This window comes from Trachypithecus francoisi, unplaced genomic scaffold (assembly GCF_009764315.1).
Source record: "Trachypithecus francoisi isolate TF-2019V2 unplaced genomic scaffold, Tfra_2.0 Lachesis_group16, whole genome shotgun sequence".
Lineage (NCBI taxonomy): Eukaryota > Metazoa > Chordata > Mammalia > Primates > Cercopithecidae > Trachypithecus > Trachypithecus francoisi.
In genome coordinates this window covers 52,015,072-52,040,364 of record NW_022681461.1, presented here as the reverse complement: position 1 = coordinate 52,040,364, position 25,293 = coordinate 52,015,072, and the positions used below count along the sequence as shown (strand labels likewise).

General features: G+C 38.8%; 2 protein-coding genes across 2 annotated transcripts in view; one reads left to right on the top strand and one right to left on the bottom strand.

Annotated features, from left to right (window-relative positions):
- The first annotated feature begins 12,219 nt into the window (after positions 1-12,219).
- On the top strand, positions 12,220-18,672 carry CDKN2B (cyclin dependent kinase inhibitor 2B). The gene is made up of 2 exons (XM_033237488.1): positions 12,220-12,802; positions 15,351-18,672. Exons 1-2 carry the CDS (start codon positions 12,647-12,649, stop codon positions 15,609-15,611), a joined length of 417 nt encoding a protein of 138 aa, XP_033093379.1. The 5' UTR covers positions 12,220-12,646; the 3' UTR covers positions 15,612-18,672.
- Positions 15,657-25,293, bottom strand: part of LOC117099245 — a 16,177-nt gene continuing 6,540 nt past the window's right edge. The window contains exon 5 of the mRNA XM_033238706.1: positions 15,657-17,666. The gene's annotated coding sequence lies outside the window, so the exon portion shown is untranslated. The remainder of the gene's footprint in view (positions 17,667-25,293) is intronic.

Genomic DNA, 25,293 nt, shown 5'->3' with positions numbered 1-25,293 from the left:
AGTGAAATGCCTGCTCCTGAATGACTCTTGGGTAAACAATTAAATTAAGGTAGAAATCAAGAAGTTCTTTGAAACTAATGAGAACAAAAGATGCAACATACCAGAATCTCTGGGACAAAGCTAAGGTAGTGTTAAGAGGGAAATTTCTAGCACTAAATGCCTGTCCACATCAAAAAGTTAGAATGATCTCAAGTTACCAATCTAGCATCACAACTAAAGAACTAGAGAACCAAGAGCAAACAAATCCCAAAGCTAGCAAAAGACAAGAGATAACCAAAATCAGAACTGAACTGAAAGAGATAGAGACACAAAAACAATTCAAAAGATCTACAAATCCAAGAGTTGGTTTTGTGAAAAAAATAATAAAAATAGATATACCACTAGCTAGATGAATAAAGAAGGAAAGAGAGAAGATTCAAATAAACACAATCAGAAATGACAAGGGGGATATTACCACTGACCCCACGTATATACAAACAACAATCAGGAAATATCATGAACACCTCTACGCACATAAACTAGAATATCTAGAAGAAATTGACAAATTCCTGGAAACTACACCCTCCAAAGACTAAACCAGGGAGAAATCGAATCACTGAACAGACCAATAAGAAGCTCTGAAACTGAGGCAGTAATTAATAGCCTACCAACCAAAAAAAGCCCAGGACCATAGGTATTCACAGTTGAATTCTACCAGATGTATAAGGAAGAACTGGCACCATTCCTACTGAACTATTTCAAAAAAACGAGGAGGAGGGACTCCTCCCTAATTTATTCTATGAGGCCAGCATCATCCTTATACTGAAACCTAACAGAGATACAACAAAAAAGAAATACTTCAAGCCAATATCCTTGATGAACACTAATGCAAAAATCCTCAACAAAATACTGGCAAACTGAATCCAGTAACACCTCAAAAACCTTATCCACCACAATCAAGTAGGCTTTATCCCTGAGATGCAAAATTGAGTCAGTATATGCAAATCAATATATATGACTCATCACATAAACAGAACTAAAACAAAAACCACATAATTACTTCAATAGATGCAGAAAAGGCCCTCAATAAAGTTCAACGTCCATTCATGTTAAAAAACTTTTAATAAACTAGGTATTGAAGGAACATACCTCAAAATAATAAGAGCCATCTATGACAAGCCCACAGCCAACATCATACTGAATGGGCAAGAGCTGGAAGCATTCCCCTTGAAAACTGGCACAAGACAAGGATGCCCTCTGTCACCACTTCTATTCAACATAGTATTGAATATTCTGGCCAGGGCAGTCAGGCAAGAGAAAGAAATAAAGGGCATCCAAATAGGAAGAGAGAAAGTCAAACTATCTTTGTTTGCAGATGACATGATCCTACATCTAGAAGACCCGATTGTCTCAGCCCAAAAGCTTCTTAAGCTGATAAACAACTTCAGCAAAGTCTCAGGATACAAAATCAATATGCAAAAATTACTAGCATTCCAATGCACTAACAACAGTCAAGCCCAGAACCAAATTAGGAGCAAATCCCCATTCAAAATTGCCAGAAAAAGAATAAAATGCCTAGGAATACAGCTAACCAGGAAGTGAAAAATCTCTACAAGGAGAACTATAAACTACTGCTCAAGGAAATCAGAGATAACATAAACAAATGGAAAAACATTCCATGCTCATGTATAGGAAGAAACAGTATTGTGAAAATGACCATATTGGACAAAGCAATTTATAGATTCAATGCTATACCTACAAAACTACCATTGAACCTTTTCATAGAACTAGAAAAAACTATTTTAAAATTCATATGGAACCAAAAAAGAGCCCTAATTGTCCAAGGCAATCCTAAGCAGAAAGAACAAAGCTGGAGGCATCACATTACCTGACTTCAAACTATACTACAGGGCTACAGCAACCAAAACAACATGGCACTGGTAAAAATAAATAAATAAATAAATAAATAAAAATAAATTTTAAAAATAAAAAAAAAAACAGACACAGACTAATGGAACACAATAGAGAACCCAGAAATAAGACCACACACCTCCGACTATCTGATCTTCAACAAACCTGACAAAAACAAGCAATGGAGAACAGATTCCCTATTCAATAAATGGTGCTGAGATAACTGGCTAGCCATATGCAGAAGATTAAATCTGGACCCCTTCCTTACACATATACAAAAATTAACTCAAGATAGAGTAAAGACTTAAATGTAAAACCCAAAACTATCAAAACCCTGGAAGACAATCTAGGGAATACCATTCAGAATATAGGCACAGGCAAAGATTTCATGAGGAAGACACAACGAACAATTGCATCAAAAGCAAAAATTGACAAATGGAATCTAATTAAACTAAAAATCTTCTGCACAGTAACAGAAATTATCAACAGAGTAAACAGACAACCTACAGAATGGGAGAAAAATTGTTTAAACTATGCATCTGATAAAGGTCTAATATCTAGCATCTATAAAGACCTTAAACAAATTTACAAGAGTAAAACACCCATACTAAAAAATGGGCAAAGGACATGAACAGACACTGTTCAAAAGAAGACATACATGTGGCTAACAATCATAGGAAGAAAAGCTCAACATCACTGATCATTAGAAAAATGCAAATCAAAACCACAAGGATATACTATCTCACACAAGTCAGAATGGCTATTATTAAAAAGTCAAAAAAATAACAGATGCTGTTGAGGTAGTGGAGAAAAAGGAACACTTAGACACTCTTCGTGGGAGTGTAAATTGGTTCAACCATTGTGGAGGATGGTGTGATGATTCCTCAAAGACCTAAAGACAGAAATACCATTCAACCCAGCAATCCCATTACTGGGTATATACCCAAAGGAATATAAATCATTCTATTATGAAGACACTTGTATGTGTATGTTCATTGCAATAGTATTCACAATAGCCAAAAAAATTGAATCAACATAAATGCCATCAATAATAGACTGGATAAAGAAAATGTGGTACATATACACCATGGAATACTACACAGCCATAAAAAAAGAACAAGAGCATGTCTTTTTGCAGGGACATGGATGGAGCTGGAAGCCATTATCCTTAGCAAACTAATGCAGGAAGAGAAAACCAAATACCACATGTTCTCACTTATAAGTGGGAGATAAATGATGAGAACACATGGACACACAGAGGGGAACAACACACACTGGGGCCTATCAGAAGGTATAAGCTGGGAGGAGGGATAACATCAGGAAAAATAACTAATGAGTACTAGGCTTAATAGCTGGGTGATGAAACAATCTGTGCAACAAACCCCCATGACAGAAGTTTAACCTATGTAACAAACCTGCACATGTACCCCTGACCTTAAAATAAAAGTTTTTTAAAAAAGGGTTTGGAATTAATTCCTAGGATTAAATATTATTGCTTATACTTTACTATTCTTTTTCTGAAAAAAACAAATCTTTCTTCTATATTCAAATGTCTGCTCATTTTCTATACTCAAATATCTGCATTTCAGTATAAAGAAAATTGCATTATTATATCTGTTAGTGTAAATTAGTCTAAATTAGGGATACACACTCCTCCCTGAGCTCTAGACCACTCTCTCTAACTTTCACTGGATATCTGCATCTTGATATATCATTCACCATGTCTCAAGTTCAGTTTTGCTGAACCTGAACTCATAATCTTCACCTTAAACTACATTCTTATCCAGCATTCCCTATCTTGATGGCCATGATCACCAACCTCTCATTGTAAAAATCTGCCTAACACCTTCCCTTCCCTCACCTTCCATCTCCAGTTCATTGCTAAGCGCTGTTGATGTTATTCTTCAAATATACCTTAAAGCAGTCTACTTCTCTCCATCTTGGCTCAGGCACTTTAGTCCAAGCTACCATAACACATCCTCTGAAATACTGGCTCACAGAATTCACTCTTGCCTCTCCCCCAAACCATTCTCCAAAATGCATTCCAAGTATTTTTTAAATTTAACTGAAAATCTGATCACATCATGTGTCTTCATAAACACATCAATGGCTTCTCCTTAAGATAAAGACAAAAGTCCTTAACATGGCCTATACAACTCTACAACATTTTTCCATGCTTATTTCTCAGCTAGCTACAATATTTTCCTCCATCCCTATGCTCCAGTCACAATTCCTTCAATGTGTCCATGTTTTATCCCACTCAGAGCTTGCCACATGCAGTTTCTTCTGACTCACATGCCCTTCCTTGGAAAGACTGCCTCTCTTTTGATTAGCTAATTTTCTATAATACTGCAGACCTCAACTCAAATATCTCTTGATTCCCTCAACTACCAGACCAGATCAGCTCTCTCACTATGCACTTACATAGCATCCAGGATTTTTATTTCGTGGCACTTACCATGTTTTGAAATTAATACTCTCTGAATTGTTTATCACCTGTACCTAGAATATAGTGTATGATGTTTATTGGGGGGCCCAATATTTTGAGTGGATGAGTAAATATATTACAGATAGCTAATTATTTAAGATTTCATGTTCACATTATTGCTAAAAATGCAGATGAAGTAAAAGTAGATTGAAATAGGAGGATATAAACATGTTAGTACTCTTTACGTCACATACATGGATTATGTTTTTGTTTGTTTTTAGATGAAGTCTTGCTCTGTCACCCAGGCTGGAGTGCAGTGGCCTGATCTTGGCTCACTGCAACCTCTGCCTCCCAGGTTCAAGCGATTCTCCTCCCTCAGCCTCCTAAATAGCTGGGATTACAGACATCCACCACCAAGCCCAGCTAATTTTTGTGTTTTTAGTAGAGACAGGGTTTCACCATATTGGCCAGGTTGGTCTGAACTGCTGACCTCAGGTGATCCGCCCGCCTCGGCCTCCCAAAGTGCTGGATTATAGACGTGAGCCACCAAGCCTGGCCCATGGCACATGTTATCAGTAATATGTAAGTATGGCTTCAGTCAAGGCAAGGAAGTTGAAAGTAACAATAAAAAAAAAAGTCATCAGGATCCAAAGCTGTGGGAAAAACTCAACCTCTGCCTCCTGGGTTCAAGCAATTCTCCTGCCTCAGCTTCCTGGATAGCTGGGATTACAGTTGCCCACCCCCACCTCCAGCTAATTTTTGTATTTTTAGTAGAGATGGGGATTTACCATGTTGGTCAGGCTGGTCTCAAACTCCTGACCTCAGGTGATCCACCCGCCACAGCCTCCCAAAGTGCTGGGATTACAGGCGTGAGATACTTTTAGAAAATGTTTTCATCTAACTCAATACCTCACTATCCCTCCTGATATTCTATCTATAATAGCAACAGTTGTGAAATGCACTAGATTCTAACATTAACACTAGATCCATTAAAAGTAGAGCAGAAGAGAGTCTGGATACAGAAATTTCACAAATAATTATTGGTTGCCATCAACATATGTAACTCAAGCATAAAGTTGTTTCAGCAGTAGCTTCAGTTTGGTTACTAATGCAACATCTCTTTGCATGCAACAGCCTATTAAATCATCTTCAACTTTAAAAGGTTCCCTTTGTTTTTAAACACTTATAATAAACAAATATATATCAATACCCTGGCAGAATTCATTAACTTAGTAACTTCAATATGTTGTTCATACAAAAATTTCTGGCAAATGAGAACTGTACATTACTGATGTGACAACGTACACAACCCAATGTTGACATAATTTTTCAAAATGAGATCTCTGCTGTAACTGAACTATATATAATAACTTTATTCAAGAATGAATTTCAATGATAGGACAAAACTTGATAAAATGAAGAAATAAACTATTCTATGCCAGAGTTCAGTAAACCCCGTGTATATACCTGAAAAAGCTCAAACTTGCCTAGCACATAGAGAGTCCGAATTCAGTTGGGTTTGTGTGAAAGGGGTAGGCTAAGTCCTAAAAAAGAAGTGGATAACCCATATAGGCAGACTTCCTTATTTTATTTACTTTTTTCTGCTTCGGCCTCCCAAGTAGCTGGGACTACAGGCATGTGCCACCACGCCCAGCTAATTTTGTTTGTTTTTAGTAGAGACAGGGTTTCACCATATTAGCCAGGCTGGTCTCGAACTCCTGACCTTGTGATCTGCCCTCCTCGGCCTCCCAAAGTGCTGGGATTACAGGTGTGAGCCACCGCGCCTGGACGACTTCCTTATTTTACATACCATTTCCCACTAAAAATAAAACCAGCAATTCTTTGAAAAATAGTTAATATTATATATAGGACTGGAAGTGTATAAGATAGAACTGGAATAGATTGTCATATCAGAAATCAAAGATTTTGTCAAAGACTAATAGTTCCATGTCAAAAAGATTCAGAAATCAATTTGCAGAGGCTCCCACTGGCCAAAGATAGAGCTTGATCATCAACAGGAGTAATAACTATAATGGGTTGAAACACAACAATTATGTTTAAATCTATAGGTTTATAGTAATAATGTTAAAATCATTAGTCACCTTTGAAAGATGCTAGAGACTCAACTCATTATTTTGAAAATTTATAAATGCATTTCAAAATCTAGTGGCTTATCCTGTCTTTCTTATATATACCTGAAGGCAATCAAGTAGATAATGAAGAGAACTTTCTATATAGAAATATTCCAGGCCAGGTACAGTGGCTTATGTCTGTAATCCCAACACTTTGGGAGGCTGAAGAAGGAGGATCACTTGAGCCCAGGAGTTTGACACCAGCCTGCACAAAAAAGCAAGACCCTCATCTCTACAAAAAATTTAAAAATTAGCCAGGTGGTGTGTGCCTGTAGTACTAGCTATTGGGGAAGCTGAGGTGGGAGAAACACTTGAGCCTGGGAGTTGTAAGTTACAGTGAGCTATGATCACACCACTGCACTCCAGCCTGGGTGACAGCACAAGACTCTGTCTCAAATAATAATAGATAGATAGATAGATAGAAAATTTAAAAAGACATTCCGGCTAGTAAATGAAGGGATAGTAAAATTAGAATATCACCATTTTGCCACCTCCAAGAAAATAATCATCTATGAAATAATTATCCATGGCTGCTAGAATCATGGAAAGAGACAATCATATTATGTGTCTCTTGGTGAAAGTACATAATACCACTTATTAAATACTTTTGCCCAAATAGCAAACCTGAATTACATACAGACTCTAGGCCTAAATAATAAAATATGAGAAATACAAATGACAAAGAAAAATGTTAAGTGTCATCATAAAGAAGCATTTAGTAAAATCCAAGCTTTAGAAAACTACAGAAAAAGCCGATATCTGCAACAGATAAATTGAAAGAAAAAAAAAGGCAAAAGGGGGAAACTGTAGATTAAAGGAAACAAGAGGCCAGCTGCAGTGGTTCACACTTGTAATCCAGCACTTTGGGAGGCTGAGGTGAAAGAACTGTGTGAGCCCAGGAGTTCGAGACCAGCCTGGGCCAGATGGCAAGACTTCATCTCTACAAAAAAGTAAAAATATTAGCCAGTCATGGTGGCCAACACCTGTAGTCCCAGATACTCTGGAGGCTGAGGCAGGAGGATCCCTTAAGCCCAGGAGTTCAAGGCAGCAGTGACCCTTGCTCACATTACTGCACTCCAGCCTGGTCGACAAGGTAAAATCTGTCCCTTATTAAGAAAAAAAGAGAGAGAGAGAGAGATACAAGAGACTGGTAGCAATTTCAACCAATTTCAATGTCCTAGCCTTATTTTAATCCTTATTCAAATGAATAAATTATTAATAACAGTTTTAAAAGAAATGAAAAGTAAAATGTGTAAAAATTAAGATGCTGTTGTTATGGGCAAATTCTGTCACCTCAAAATTCTTATGTTAAAGTCCTAACCCCAATACCTCACAATTTGACTGTATTTGGAAATAGAGCCCTTAAAGAAGTGACTAAGTGGCCGAGACGGGCGGATCACGAGGTCAGGAGATCGAGACCATACTGGCTAATACGGTGAAACCCCGTCTCTACTAAAAAAAATACAAAAAACTAGCCGGGCGTGGTGGCGGGCGCCTGTAGTCCCAGCTACTCGGGAGGCTGAGGCAGGAGAATGGCGGGAACCCGGGAGGCGGAGCTTGCAGTGAGCTGAGATCCGGCCACTGCACTCCAGCCTGGGCGACAGAGCGAGACTCCGTCTCAAAAAAAAAAAAAAAAAAAAAAAAAGAAGTGACTAAGTTAAATAAGGCCACTGGGGTGGGCCCTAATCCAATCTGACTGGTGTCCTCAAAAGAGGAGGAAATTTGGACACACACAAGAGATCCAGGGGCATGTGTGCACAGAAGGATGACTATGTGAAGAGGCAGTAGCAGGATGGCCATCTGCAAGTCAAGAAGAGAGGCCTGGCCGGGTGTGGCTCAAGCCTGTAATCCCAGCACTTTGGGAGGCCGAGAAGGGCGGATCACGAGGTCAGGAGATCAAGACCATCCTGGCTAACATGGTGAAACCCCGCTACTAAAAAATACAAAAAAAAACTAGCTGGGCGAGGTGGCGGGCGCCTGTAGTCCCAGCTACTCGGGAGGCTGAGGCAGGAGAATGGCATAAACCCGGGAGGCGGAGCTTGCAGTGAGCTGAGATCCGGCCACTGCACTCCAGCCTGGGCGACAGAGTGAGACTCCATTTCAAAAAAAAAAAAAGAAGACAGGCCTTAGGAGAAGTTAAAACTCTGAAAAAATAAATATTTGTTGTTTAAGCTACTCAGTCTGTGGTATTTTGTTATGGCAGCCCTAGCAAATTAATACAGATGCTAAAATGATGAACAAGTCCACCATTCAATTAATCTTGAAAAACACATGGGAATACAGAAGTGGATATACTGTGGATCATGGAGCAATAAATCCCAAATTATAAAGTGGAGAAAATCAAACCTCCTCATGGGAAGGTGTATCATAAAAAATTTTTAAAATCCCCAAAAGAGACTATGAATTTCCTTCTCTTCTCACTTATAAACACTATCTTAGACCTAACCATATGCAAAAGTGTGCATAAATGAGGGCAAGGTTAGGTTGCTGTTTCTGTTGGCCAGTTGACTAGTTCTATTCATACTTTTTTTTCTAGTCAATGAAAGGGACACTTTATTAAGGCTCCAGGGCCATGGGGCCTGGGCAGGAGGCTGCCCTCCAAGGAAGGAAGAGCCTTATTTGACCTTCTTGGGGCGCAGGCTGTTGGTGTGACCACACTTCTTCTTGTGGCAGTTGACAGCACAGGGGTGCAGGCAAGCATAGCACTTGTGGCAGATCACCTTGTTGCAGCTATATTTCTAGGTGAGCTGGCAGAGGGAAGGCTCAATAATGCCACCTTGCAGGTGCAGAACCAGGTGCATGGTGGACTGTTTTTGGATGTTGTAGTCTGAGAGAGTGCGACCATCCTCCAGCTGCTTGCCAGCAAATATCAGATGCTGCTGGTCAGGTGGGATACCCTCCTTGTCTTGAATTTTGGCTTTGAAATTCTCAGTGGTGTAACTGGGCTCGACCTCAAGGGTGATGGTCTTGCCCGTGAGGGTCTTCACAAAGAACTGCATATCTGCATCTGCAGCTCAGCCACCTTGTTGAGGAAAAAGAGGATGGCAGATCTATTCATACTTTTATAGCGAGGTCATATACAGACAATTTCACCAACTAGAATATAAAAATATTATTACTAGTGATCTGAGTTATGTGCAACATTGGAATGGATACTACTCATTCCCTTCCACTAACCTGCAAAATTCTATGCCAATTTACCATTAACTTTCTCTTTCTTCTCATTATAAATTCTTCACCTTATTAAAAGACATGGCTCTGACACTTCCAAGTTTCAGCTGCCCACTATGTTCCCATCCACTTCATCTTTTAAATGTGTTTAAATCATTAACAACAGATTGTGTTTCACCCTAGAGACAGCTGGGTTTCAAAGAGAGGTAAAAATGTTTCATAATCTCACTCTATTGTCCAAGACAAATGTGCTATTGTATTACATGTGAAATGTCATCTTTGAAGTCTGTTAAGGGTGTGCTGTGAAGTGAGCCATCTGGAAAACACAGTGTAGACTGAAAAATAATTATAAGCCAGTTTATTACTTTTTTCCAGTTAAGCCTACCATGACAGCTGCTAAAAAAAAAAAAACACTATGTAGTATAAAGGGTAAAAAGTCGCACAAGTTATACCCACCTCCAACCATGATTAGCTACTATACAAGTCACTCAACTTCTCTGATCCTTTCAGCTTGTCTGTAAAATTGCAATATGGACACATGCCACAGAGGAGTTTTATGAGTGTTAAATGAAACAACAGTTGTAAAGCACTTGGTACAGAGTACACAATAAGTTTGATTTCTCTTCTTCTAAATATAGACTATATAATATTCTTTATACAGAGAATATTAGATAAAATCCAATCATATTTGAAAACCAGGTTGAGCAGGTTGGTTTTTCAAAGAAATCCATTGAGCTCCCATAATGTTCTTTCTACTTGATGGGAGAAAAGGGGCTTTGGAAGATCAAGTGTGAAGCTTTAGAATTCTGTCTGGAGCTGGTCAGGACCACCCAGGCATGAGTATAAGCAAAGCGCTGTCCGTGGTGCTAGTAAGCGCGAATGCCCCCGGCAACATTCTCCCTACCCAAAGTTGTTTTGCATTCAGTCAACTTGCTTCGCAAAGCTCACATGTCTGCTTCGTGGAATATTCTCAGTCATTCTACTTACTCATTGGTTCTTTCCCTATCACCATTCTTTATGTCCCCCTCAAAGAAACACATCATCTTCCCTTTCCTTATCAACTCCAAACAGTTTTCATTTTTCAGAGACATTTACTACCTAAGAAAATGGCTCACGAATTGGCTCAGACTATCTTGTCCTAACTTTTTTGATAGGTTTCAGAGAAACTCAAAGGTCAAAGCCAAAGCGTAAGAGTAAAAGGTAGAGAAATTAAGAAACCGAAGACTAGGAAATGGGGGTTGGATGGGAAAGAGAAACAAGTTGTTACTAATGCTACCCGGTTCCCTTCCCTGTCCAGGTGGATTTCAGCTCTGTTGAGGCTCTGTCAGTAGATTTTCAGCCCTAACCACCACTTCCATGGGCCCCATTGCCTTTAAAAGAAAGAGTTTTTTAAAATTCTACAGGGATTTGGAGTAATAAGGAGTCAGAGCTAAAGTTTCCAAAAAAAAAAAAAAAATGTGAAGACTCTCATTTTGCAATATGCAAGCAATTGCCCTCCTGTTAAGACTTTTTCTTCCTCAGCACTCCGAACCAAAATGATTCTGTAAATAAAAATTGTTCACTTTTAGGAGGGGTCCACTTATGTAGTTCCTCACCAAAGTTTTTAGGCAACAAATCCGTAACTTGTGGTTCTCTTCCTATCCAATGTAGCATCCGCTGAAATGTTTTAAATATTTAAAGTAATAAATGTTGATTCAAACTCACCCAGGAAGATTAGAAAGGAAAAAAAAGCACTTGGCATTTAAATCTTCAGAAGAGAATTTAATGACAGGTTCAGCCTGTTTAATGACAAGCCCAGCACCACACCCCTCTCTTATGTTTCATTATTACTGCATAAATTTCCTTTATTACTCATGATAAATAAAAATAAAATGCTTGACAAAGTGGGTTTAAATAGGTAAGAGTGCAAAGATTTACTGTACAAATATGATGACACTGGGATCTCAGATTCTTAAAGCACATTTTTTTTTTTTTTTGGTCTTGTTTGCCAGGTTGCCACTCTCAATCTCGAACTAGTTTTTCTTTTTTTTTTCTCTCTTCTAAGGGTTGTATCCATAATGCAAACATGGAAAGAATTAAAAAGCACAGGCAAAACATGATTCTCGGGATTTTTCTCTCTTTTTATGGTTGACAAATTCAAATAGAAAGACATATCCAAGAAAAAACCGCTAAGGTTGACACAAGATATGAAACTTGTGAAGTTCAAGTACTGCCTGGGGATGAATTTAACTTGTATGACAGGTGCAGAGCTATCGCTCTCAGACATCTTAAGAAAGACGGAGTTATTTTCAATGCCTTTCTCTCGGCCACAAGGAAGCCACTAACGTCTCCACAGTGAAACCAACTGGCCTAAGGCTAAAGGAACAGAAATCCTCTGCTCCGCCTACTGGGGATTAGGAGCTGAGGGCAGTGGGTCAACAGTCCCAAAATATTAGCCTTGGCTTTACCGGACATCCAGCGAGCAGTCCAGCCGGCATTCCTGGCGGCTCCCTGGCCCAGTCTCTGGCGCATGCGTCCCAGCACCTTTGGGCAGGCTTCCTCGCCCTTGTGACGCGTCGGCCGGGGCCTGGCCTCCCGGCGAGCACAGCGGACAGGGGGCGGAGCCTAAGGGGGTGGGGAGAGGCCGGCCCCTTGGCCCAGCTGAAAACGGAATTCTTTGCCGGCTGGCTCCCCACTCTGCCAGAGCGAGGCGGGGTAGTGAGGACTCCGCGACGCGCCCGCACCCTGCGGCCAGAGCCACTTTGAGCTTGGCTGCGGCCGCGCTAGGAGCTTTTCCCCAGAAGCAATCCAGGAGCGCCCGCTGGTTCTTGAGCGCCAGGAAAAGCCCGGAGCTAACCACCGGCGGCTCGACCATTGCACGGGACCCCAAGCCGCAGAAGGACGGCGGGAGGGTAATGAAGCTGAGCCCAGCCCTTCTAGGAAGGAGAGAGTGCGCCGGAGCAGCGTGGGAAAGAAGGGAGGAGTGTCGTTAAGTTTACGGCCAACGGTGGATTATCCGGGCCGCTGCGCGTCTGGGGACTGAGGAATGCGCGAGGAGAACAAGGGCATGCCCAGTGGAGGCGGCAGCGATGAGGGCCTGACCAGCGCCGCGGCGCGGGGACTAGTGGAGAAGGTGCGACAGCTCCTGGAAGCCGGCGCGGATCCCAACGGAGTCAACCGCTTCGGGAGGCGAGCGATCCAGGTAGCTGGGGCCCCAGGGCCTCGCCGGCAGGGGGCGCGCGAACGCGGGGCGCGGCCTCGGCGGGTCGGAGCTGGAACCAAGATCGCCGATGTAGATTTGTATAGCAGTCTCCCTTGGCCGGAGGTGTGCAGCCCAGGCGTAAAACAGGCTTTTACCCAGCAAAAATTCTAAAGAGAGACATTGAAATATCCACTGTTTAAGCTTTTTTAGTGGTTTTTGTTCTGCCATCTCATCATCAGAGATGCAAGGAATAGATTGAATTGGGGAGAAAAGGCGAAAAGGAAAGGTTATTTAGGGAGGACGATTATCTTGTCTGCTTTCAACGATAAAGATAAGTAAACTATAAGTTACACATTCTGGATTGGATTTAAGGAATTCTACAAAATCATAGTACATGGAAAAAAGTCAGTGTAAACTTTTAAGCTACTATATGAAATCTGTTGTATTGTTTTCTCATAGAGGCTAATTGAATTCAAAGGAATGAGACCGGAATCCTCAACCACAGCACTTAGTTCCTTTTATGTTAGCAGTGTCTTATGAGTGATGCATAAGAGAAAAAATATATAGTTCTATAGGTTTCTCATTCTTTAATTATCATACTCAGTGCCCAGATTACAAAAATATTCCTGCAGCAACTGTTAGGTCCTTTTTGAATGGCAAAGGATCTTCATAAATAATGCATCCTTATCTTCATTGTTAAAATACACTTATTCAATGTTTACGAATCCTGCTTTAATTAGTACTGATATTTTTATTTTACAATCTAGGACAATGCTTTTGTACTTTACTGTTGGCTATTGGTCATATTCAGTGTTCACCTCACTATCACCCTCCAAAACTAAGCTAATATTAAGGGATCTTGTTAATAGTGTAGATTTTAAAGAAGTGTTCATTTCTTTTGAATTCTTAGAATAGTGGTATAACAAATAAGGGATTTTTAAAGGAGCAAAAATATTGTAAAGTGCTTCTTAAAAACTTAAAATTCTATTAATAATTATAAAAGAAGTTATATATGTAATCCACCATTTTCTGAAATACTAAAAACAGCTATTTTCCCCTCTTTTTTCTATGTAAAATATCCTTACATCACTAGGAGATATAACTTATCATGGTTTTCAAGAGATGAAATGAACATTTCTAATATTAATGAAACAAGCTGACAAAACATGAGAAGTATACTGCCTTTCAATTAAATAGTATATTTTAAAGTACATAAACCCATAACAAATAACTCAATTTTAGACATTTAAGTTACCAAAAATTGTCTTATAATTAACTTAAAATATGACAGCAAATGTTTTCATAATGTTCATGTTCACAAACGGCTACTACAGGATTACTCCTGCAAAACATCATTTTTTCTAAGTTATGCATCATCCTGATTGCTAACATCCAAGCTCTATTTATTTATTTATTTATTTATTTGAGACGAGGCCTCACTTTGTCAGCCAGGCTGGAGTGCAGTGATGTGATCTCAGTTCACTGCAACCTCTGCTTTCAGGGTGCAAGTGATTCTCCTGCCTCAGCCTCCTGAGTTGCTGGGACTACAGGCACACCCGACCATGCCCAGCTTATTTATTTATTTATTATAGTACAGACGGGATTTCACCATGTTGGCCAGGCTGGTCTCGAACTCCTGACCTCAGGTGATCTGCCCACTTTGGCCTCCCAAAGTGCTGGAATTACAGGCATAAGCCACTGTGCCTTGCCCAAGCTCTTTTTATATAGCAAAATATTTACTTTTTAATGTTTTAAAATCTTAGCTATTATAAAATCCTGTAGTATATATAGTTAGTTTTATGTTACATTAAAAATATTACACTCTAAAATAAAAATGGACTGTTTATTAAGGAAAATCATTTATTCTTGTAATTTTATAAGATGTTGCATGATTTAATTTACTTTTCCCTTCTAATCTCCAACTTTGGCTCAAATTATCACAGTACAATCCAGTTATGAGCACAGAGATATGACAAACAAAAGCCTTCCACACGGGATTTGCTATGAGAACTAAATAAATTTTAAAAAGAAAGGAAGGAAAAAGAAACTTAATTGTTTATTTTCTCCCCTAAACCATTACTCCCAACTTCTAACAAACAGTAGTTGACTACCTAATAAATATTTTTAGACCTGAATTATGGAGGAGGGGTCAGCAAGGCAAATAATTTAAAACTTTAAAAGCCAAATAAATTTAACTCTGCCCATAAATCACTTAACAAAATAGATTCCCATGTTCCGATGGAAATCAAGATTTGTTTTTCCACAATGACGATCATCACTTTACCATCAACTTTCTTGTCTCTACACGTTTAGAGAATAAAATGGCACTTAATTTGTACTGAGTAGAGTATAACCTGAAGGTGGGGTGGGAAAGCGGATTGCATCAGCAAATGAGGAAACACCAGACACCAGAGACCTGAACACCTCTGCACTGGGTGAATACTTCACAAATAGGTGTTTCTTTAAATGGCTCCACCTGCCTTGCCCTGGCCGGCATCTCCCATACCTGCCCCCACCCTGGCTCTGACCACTCTGCTCTTTCTGGCAGGTCATGATGATGGGCAGCGCCCGCGTGGCAGAGCTGCTGCTGCTCCACGGCGCAGAGCCCAACTGCGCAGACCCCGCCACTCTCACCCGACCGGTGCATGACGCTGCCCGGGAGGGCTTCCTGGACACGCTGATGGTGCTGCACCGGGCCGGGGCGCGGCTGGACGTGCGCGATGCCTGGGGTCGTCTGCCCGTGGACCTGGCTGAGGAGCGGGGCCACCGCGACGTTGCAGGGTACCTGCGCGCGGCCACGGGGGACTGACGCCAGGTTCCCCAGCCGCCCACAACGACTTTATTTTCTTCCCCAATTTCCCACCCCCACCCACCTAATTCGATGAAGGCTGCCAACGGGGAGTGGCGGAAAGCCTGTAAGCCTACAAGCCTGTCTGAGACTCGCAGGAAGGAGGAGCCGACCGGGAATAATCTTCCATACATTTTTTTCTTTGTCTGGATCTGGCCCTCGATACTCACCATGAAGCCAAACATAGAGAAGCAGATTTCCAGGGATATTTAGGAGTGTGTGACGTTCCAGATGTTTTTCTGAGGGAAAGTGCATATGAAATCCTTGACCGGCCCTGGTGGCTACGGAAGAATCTTCCGATGGAATGACTCCAGCACCGAGTGGGAGAAGGCAGTGATTGGCATTTGGGTGGGGGCAGTCGATACGTTCACTCCACTGTCTGCTGAGGAGTTAAGGCGAACCCACAAGTTAGGCCCTAGAGGCAAAAAGGAAAACCTGAAGACTGAGGACAAAGTGGACGAGGGCCGAGGTGGGCTTCAGTAAGTGCCCGGCGGCGCTTTAGTTTGTGTGCATGGCAAGTAACACGCGAAAGGAGACCCGCGCCCAACTCCACCAGATAGCAGAGGGGTAAGAGAGGATGTGCAAGCCACGACAGATCCTAAAATTCCTGGATCACGACCCCGCAGAGCACCTTTGCAGAGGGTGCTGGCCTTTGCTTTAACTACACTGAGGAGAGATTCCCGCGGCGTTCCGGTGGCAGACTCCACAGGATGAGGTGGTGGAGTGGAGTGAAAGCAATTTTAACGGTTAACTGCAACGTTTTCTTTCATACACACACACACACACACACACACACACACACGCTAGGATGCGGAAATCGCCTTGTGACTTGCTACTTTTTGATTTTGTGATATTTTGTACTTTTTAGTTGTTCAGCAACTGTCTTATTTAATGGGGAGATTTTAAGTAACATTATAACTAGTGGCTCTCAATTAAAATGTGAGGAAGAACTACAGCTCTTAAATGTAGCAATGGCACTGTTGCAAACTCAGTGCAAACGCCTAGATTGCTTTCTTCTTAACCTATTTATTTCTTTGTTAAATTTTTCTGATTGTTTCCTTTATAGAGTGTCTCAGGGTGCAGAGGTCAGACTAAGAAATATCCCAAATGTCTTTTAGAAGATAGATGCACGTATGCAGTAAATTGTCTTGGCATATTTCCCAAAAGATAGCTGAAAAAACAGATTAACTATAAAAACTTGAAAATATGTGATGGCTCATGGGATGTCCTACTATCTACTGAACAATCTAAAGGTGCACTGCTTTGGGATTTAATTTCCAGGGTTGCTTTATCATTATATCATTGGAACTGATACTTCACTGCTTTAATAAAGAATTAACAGAGATTGAACTCCAAGAGGTGGGTAATTTGGTTTAAAAATAGATGTTCATGGATTTACCACTAACTCCTGAGAAATGTTAAAGGTTCACAGGGATTCCCTTCTCTCAACATTTGTAATAATTGCTCAGAAGCAATACCAGCAATTCATAAAAACTGCTTACATATGCCATAGAAAATTAAACACAAAATTTATACATGTATTATGCTTCTAAATGCTCATTCCACTAGATACACATTTAAAAGAGAAAACAGGAACAGAAAAAAGTAATTTGAGAGTGGAGACTTATAAGAAGGAGTACATTTGAGTTGAATACACAAATCTTTACTTCTCTATCAATTCCTATTCCCAAAGTGAACATATTACTGGGGAAAGTTGAGACTCAGATCTTATATTATTGGGGAAAGGATATATTTATTGACACATAATCTGTACCAGGTATGCATTAAAATATATTTGTTCATTTAATACATAAACCTGAGAGGTACTGTTTCCCAGATGAGGACAATGAAGCAAAGAAATATCAAATAACTTGCCAAAGATCACAAGATATTCATTCATTCCATGGGTGCACAAAGTAAGTGCATCTAGTTCCAAAGCTGATTATGGTTGTCTTGCTTTTCTTCCCGTTGCACCAGCTTGTCCTCCAAAATCATTAATGATACACATGAAGATAACTTTAAAAAAAAAAAAAAGCAGAAATACACAGTGATCTCCCTTGTAAGTTCCTAAGGAGGCTTTTCTTTCTCTAACTTCTAGTAAATATAAACAGCTTGTTTGAAAGCTATTTTAAAATGTCAACAATATGGAGAATACCCCCCCCCCAAAACACCTATAAGAACCCAAATGTTTGGAACAAAGATAATGGAACTTCCATTTTCAAACTGAAGCACAGAGACAGAAAATATATTTCTAGTTATCACTTAAGCACTCAATCATTAGAGGTTACAAGAATAATATTTTTAAAGTTACAGTATTTTACAATTACTAGAAAACATTCTATGTAAAGGAAGTCAGTTGATAATTTAAAATCTCCCATTTGATTTATAAAATCCCTTAATTTGACCTCTATATCTTAAATTCCAAGACGTTTACATTTGTTAGTTGCATTATACTGGGTCATGAAAAATTATCCCTTGAAATAGATATGAAACATGTTACTTCATTTCTAGTTTAAATAACTTGTGGACTCTTTCCTAATGACAACCTGATATGAAGGGAAACTAAAGAAAATGCTATTGTGGATCCCACAGTACTATATTACACTGTTTTTTTTGTTTTGTTAGGTTGTTTCTTGCAGGGGGGTGGATAAAGTAAACCTAAAACATTATTGGGTATCAATTACCACATGGTTGTATTGAAATAGTAACTTATCAATGCCATGTAAAAATTAATTCCATATTCGAAGCCACCTGGCAGACAGGTTTAGCTGTTTCATCAGCAGCCTAATATATACTGTTAAATTTGTTAAGGATTTCACTTTGAAGGATACATGCAAAAACATATAGTTACTATTTTCATGAGTCCTGCTTCTGGCTCCATTGTGGAATTACAGAAAATTTAATATACCTGTTACGTTTGTATCTAAGTCTAAGACATTACCAAAGTTTATACAAATTCTGCTGACATTTATTCCAAGAAGATCTGGAAAGTGAAATAAATTTATAAATTTAATAACATTCATTTGGGCTTCATTTTTGTCTTTTTCACCTAAGTGGATTAATTGTTTAAAGGGTATTTTGCTGTTAAAGCAAAATTAGGTAAAATTTCCTGTGCCTTAAATGGTTAAAATTAGTAATTTCATAACTAAGGAATGAAACAGTTTCAAGAGGAGAGCTCAAGACTGATAAAACCCGAAATGCCTCTGGGAAAATGTATACTTAGGAATACTTTCATGATATTTTATTTCCCTAGTATGGCAAGCACAATATTGTGTCCAGGGCCAAATAATTTATCGTATGAAGCTAGGTAACTGACCTTCAGCAAATATATACAAAAACTAATTTCATTTACACTTACATTGAGATTGCCCTCCCTTTTTTGAAAAGATTTAAAAAACACTGTGTGCATTGATATGTGATAGTCAGTAGGGTTCTTTTTTTCTTTTTGCTGACTCTATAATTACTCCCTCAATTATTTTAAACAGTGAAAAATATACTCATTTTCTTTTTATGCTTTACCAGAGATGGATTTTTTTAATCATAGGGCATAATTTTTACAATGTTCAATACATTGCCACTCTATCAAAAGTGGAGCAAGTAGAACTAATGACATGCAAAACTTAGAGTCATTATCTGAAGAAGCACTCATGTGAACTCCCTTCTGGGGCAAATGTGAAAGCCGGTATCTTCTAAAGTACAGTGAAGTCTGCCCTCATGTTTTATGTCAGCAACTAATCATAACCAAATTCTGACACGTTTACTAGATTTTCAGTATTAACAGAAACTGTTTAGTTATTTGATGAAAACTTGGAAAATAATGCTTAGGTTGGTGTAATTCACAGTGTTCAATACTAAGCTACAAATAGATACCTAGATACACAATCACATATGTATGAAAATAAGACAATTTTAATCTTAGAAATTACTTAAAGGAGCAACAGGTGAGCCTCAATACTTTCAATATCTTCCTATTCTACTTATAACGACAGGAAAGGAAGAGGGAATGAAGAAAAGTGAAACTAGGACTTGACTGGTAGATAGAAGACCTAGATTCCCACATTGGTTCCTTAACTAATTCAATATATGAGTGCTAACTCATGTAACATCTCTACTACTATCCTTCATACCTGAAAAGTTTCTATAAAACTTTTCTCAATTTCAGCTATCCAAATGAAATTACTCCTTTCTTGCCTCTTAAATTCCCTACTCAGGAGATTTTAATGTGATTCCTTTTATAAGGAAAAAAATACTTCATTTTACAGAAACACAGTAACTTTCAAATATAGGCCCTATTAATTACATAATAAAAGAAAATTTGAATTAATACTAGTGCTACTAATTAATAATATGTAACTGGCATGGAGTGTACATTAAGCACATTAATTGTAAATTAATGTATGGGTCAAAAAGCACCAAGCCTGACTTACTAATTTGCGGTGTGAACTAAATGTAAAACAAAGAGTTTGCTGGAAAAAGAACTAAGAACAATGTATTAAGATGACACGCTGACTACCTCACAGCTATTCACATTACACTAGAAGTTTACAAAGGACCCCAAACACCTACTAACCCACTTCCCACTCAGAAGCCCCTGGCATTAGACTTCCAGTAGATATAAGGAGTCAGCTCTGGCACAGAAAATATTTTACAACAGAATTCCACTCAAAACTTTAAGACCAAATTACAGTAAATAAACCATGTCTTATTTTTTATATTTGGCCTTCTCCCCAAATGCATAATCTATCTATTATCTCATTATCAGTGCTCTGTATTATGATGTTGTTGGGGCTACTTCCTCTAAACCCTGTCTTATGTGACCTCTGGGTCTCCATTCTGTTTTAAACAAATTCCCATCTGCCTTCTATCTGTGAACAAATTCTTCTATCCCCTTGGCTAAAAACTTTTAGTCTTGGCTAAAAACTGGGTCTTCCTGATAATTCCATTCCACTTCTTTCTGCACCAGATAGTAGGTACTGAGCTATGGATAACAGAGTAGGAGTCAGGACCAAGAATGAGTTTCTGGTATTTAGGTAGCTCTCAATGTAATCCCAAACCAAATATGTAAGGATAATCCATTGTTCTTCAGTTTTCTCTCCTCTCTTAATAAGATACTTGCATTTTTTCTTTCATTAAGCTGCAAGTACTGTTATTGTTTGTTATGATATATTTTAGAATATAATTATAAGCAATAATACATAAACATAAAAGAAAAAACAGTTTATTCTGTTTACAAACCCACAGACAAGTCAGCAGATTTTTGTCAACAGAGAGTTTTCTTCTGGAGGGTGACTGTTGGAAAGATGTATATGGCATGGCTCCTCATTCCATCTGAGTTCTGAGTTTCTAAGATCTATCACTTTTCCTCGGGCACAGAGGTACCCTTTTGCCATTCTCAGAATCTCCTGCCAAAGTGCCACCTATAATATTTTCTGAAAAACATTTGATCATCCTCTATTACTAATCTCTGGACTGCCTTTGATATTTAGATTTATCACAATAAGCCTATTCCAAAATTAGTAGTTTCTAATATGTTTAAATACCACCATGAACAGAAAGATTTAAGGTCGTCCCCTTTCTAGGGAAGCATAACACTTTATTATACATTTGCTCCAAGTGTGTCTTATGTCTATAAGAATGGTGTTTGCCTCAGTAGTCATTTGAGGGCAACAAGTTTAAAACCCCTTCCATTTGAGAAAATTATTTCTCAACCCTGGCTCCATGTCAGAATCACCCATGGGGATATTTTAACATTTAGACTTGCTGATCAGCTCCAGGTGTACAAAATTAGAATTTCTAGGTTTGAGCCCCAACATTCCTGTGGTTGTTATTTAATAATTCTTGCTCATGGTAAACTTTCAAACAGTCCAGAAAGCAAAAACTGGTTAAGCAAAAATCTGAAACTTTCCCACTCTCATTCTTAGTACCCAAAGGTAACCACTATTACAAATATTTAATTATCCTTCCAGAAATGTAAGCACATATAATTGCAAACATCTCTCCCCCAGCACACGTATTTGGAAAACATGAATGGGATCATACTATTCTGTCATTTACTTTCTTTAATTAGCAATAGATCTTTGACAACTTCCATTGTCAGTGCATATAGATGTACTTCATTATATTTTATGGCTGTACAGTTTTGTATTTTATGAATGAGCCCTAACAAAAAAATAAATAAATAAATAAAACAGTCTCCTCACAAGCATGTCAATTGTTTTTCTCTTTCTTGCACTTTGCTAATACACACAGCTATAAAGAAACATTTCTGCATACTTATACAAGTTGTCTGTAGCAATTTATATAGGAGTGAAATTGCTTTAGCTGAAGTTACATATCTAAATGTGTCTGTGGGTGTAAAATCTATCCATATATACATATGTATCCATACATAAAATACATATATACATAAGTATGTATATATGTGTACGTGTGTACATCTTCCCATACTTACAGATATGTGTATACATATGTGTATATAAACATATGTATTACATATGTTTCATACATGAGTTATAGGAATAGAATTGCTGAGTTGAAGGGTGTATATAAGTATATAGATATATACACAAACATTTACATATGAACTATATATAATATATAGTATGTATGTGTATATATATTTCCATACATTATTTGTGTGTCTTTATATACTTAACATAGTGGAATAGCTGAGTCAAAGGGTACAAATATGCACATACAGTTTTGATAGATATTGTAATGCTGCCTTTCAAAACAATGATGCCAAGTTGTAATAGTAAGAGTGATTGTTTCCTGACAACTTTGTCAAAGTAGTCTTTTTTCTTTTTGCCACACTTGTGGTTATATGTCATTGTTTCTGTTTACATTTGTTTATTAATGAGTAAGATTATCTTTTCATTTGTTTTTACCATTTGCACATATTCTACTATAAACTATTATATCCTTTGCCCTTTTTAATTCAATTGTTGTTTTACTGGATTATGTATTTACTTATAGAGTCTAGTAATTAATCTTTTAATGTATATGATCAAATAATTGTTTTTTAATCTTGCTTATGGTATCTTTTTTCTTATGACTTTGGGGTTTTGACTTTGAGCATGTACAATGTTAGGAAAGTTTCTCATGAAATTTGGATAATCAAGAGTTACCTAAGGGATAAAGTTAGTGTCCTAGGACATTAAGTTGCGGGAGGAGGAGAACAAGACAAAGGATATCCACTAATATTTTTCTCTCCTATCTCTGCCTATGGAATGAATTCGCTGATCTAAAACAGCAAATTGTTTACCCCTGTTAAAAAACTCAATTAACTCAGGTTTTTAGGCCATGGAAGAGAACCCCAAAAAGTTCCAATGTTCAGTGATTCTGTCTGCGTAACTGACCCACAGATAACTCACTCCCTATTGACCCTGGCCTTTGGGACAACAAAAAGAGCACAACGCTTGTAGCCCAAAGGCCTGCCTGATGATTCCAGCCCTGGCTCTTGCTGGCTGTGAAGTGTTCAAGATTTGAGCCTTTCTAGGCCTCATTCTTTTCACCTGTAAAACAGGAGTAATAATCCCAATTTTGAAAGGCCACTGTGAGGATAAAATAAGTAATATAAGTGAAAGTGCATGCTCGGTTCTTCATTATTAATTTTTTGAAGAGCACATAGCCAAAACTCACTCTGAATTCCAAAAGGATTTGGAATACCACATACCCATTTTTATGCTAGAGAGTCATCTTCATCATTGTATTTTGCTGAGACTAATATTAAACTTAAAATTCCCCTGCATACTGCAACTGAAAGAGAACAGTTATTGGGCAGCAGCAGTGGTGGAAACCAAGATGGAATTTCAATGTTCAAATTTTAACATTTACATTTTTTGAACAGAGAGCTTACTATATAATTATCCTCTTATTCAGATGGCATTCCTCTGAAATAAGCAATTACCCTTATCCCTAGGTCTAGTTCCTGTGGAGAGAAAATGATTATACTTTGAGCTATATGGGTCCAATAAATAAAAACAGATCCCTCAATTTAAATTTGATCCTCAGAAAACTGAGGGTCAGAGAACCCCTCAGGCACGATGGGATAATATGATGGTTAATTTGGTATGTCAACTTGGCTAGGCTGTGGTACCCAGTGTTTTAGTCAAACACCAGTCTAAATATTGCTGTGGAGGTATTTTTTAGATGTGATTAACATTTAAGTCACTAGACTTTAAAAAGCAGATTATTCTCAATAATATGGGTGGTCCTCATCCAAGCAGTTGAAGAGCTTAAGAGAAATGACTGAGGTCCCTCAAGGAAGAAGAAATTCTGCCTCCAGATTGCCTTTGGATTCAAGACTTGCAACATCAGCTCTCCCCTGTCTCCAATTTGTCAATCCTCACCATCTTCTGAGACAATTCCTTAAAATAAGTATTTTCTGTCTCTCTCTCTCTCTCTCCCCCCCTCAACATATGTGTGTAGACATATAATGTATGTATACATAAAATTGTATACACACACAGAGTCATGTGCTGGATAACGATGCTTCAATCAACCACAGTCATATATTGGTGGTGTCCCATAAGATTATAATTGAGGTGAAAAATTCCTACCCCCTAGTGATGTCATAGCTGTCCTAAAGTTGTAGCACAACATACTACCTTTTCTATGTTTAGGTATGTTTAGATATGAAACTACATTCTGTTACAATTATCTACAGTATTCAGTATAGTAACATGTTATACAGGTTTGTAGCCTAGGAGCAATAGACCATACCATATAACCTAGATGTATAATAGACTATACCATCTAGGTTTGCATATGTTTGCACAACAATGAAATCGCCTAAAGATACATGTCTGAGAATGTATCTCTGTTGTTAAGCAACCCCATGACTGTGTGTATATACATATACATATGTGTGGCACGCGCACACACACAATTGTTTCTGTTTCCCTGGAGAACTGACTGATATAGATAGCGACTTCAAAAGGATGTTTAATAAGTTGCCTTTTCTCCTTTCCCCACCATGCTTTATTGCAACAACTAGTTACATTGTCTAGGCCCAAGAAACTCTTCACCGCCCCCACTCCATTCCTCCAGTATCTTTAAATGACACTATGCTGGCATCTGACATCCTTTTTCTTCCAGGATGAACTAACCCTTTCTAAAGCGCCCTTCCTCTGTAGGACACAAAATCTAATGCCCTCCTACAGAGGCGGAGGCCGGGTGAAGGTGGTGGGAGGAGGGGAATGCTGGGGGCGTGGCATAAGTGCACAGGAAGACACATAGAAGGATCTGGTTCCCATGGAGCTGACATTCTACACAACAAAAAAGTAAACAAAGGAAAAAATCACGGTGGTATGAGGGTGCCTGGAAAGGGAAGTATTTCTGAGGAGGGGCTGCTTCAGAAGAGATCTGAAGGAAAAAGAGCTACATTTGTGAAGAGGGAGAAAGAGCAGTCATGCTAGACAGACAGGTGGCATGTGGCCCCAGCACAAAGCACGGTGTTGGGTAAATTCTAAGTGAACTCTACCTATCGGTGAGGTGCATTTGTAAATATCTAGATAGATATTTAGAGTGGCCATGTAAGAGTGATCACTAAATCTCACTTTATCCAAACGGCCCCGTTTTGTCTTGGGTTTGGACAGAGGTCCGCCAGTAAAGTCAAGTGATGGGGCGGGGGATGGGGAAA

What these genes read in the sequence shown, in the direction of transcription:
- CDKN2B (XM_033237488.1), top strand. Translation starts at nt 12,647, where the DNA reads ATGCGCGAGGAGAACAAGGGCATGCCCAGTGGAGGCGGCAGCGATGAG. An exon ending in TCGGGAGGCGAGCGATCCAG is followed by an intron (nt 12,803 to 15,350) that starts GTAGCTGGGGCC and finishes TCTTTCTGGCAG; the next exon opens with GTCATGATGATGGGCAGCGC.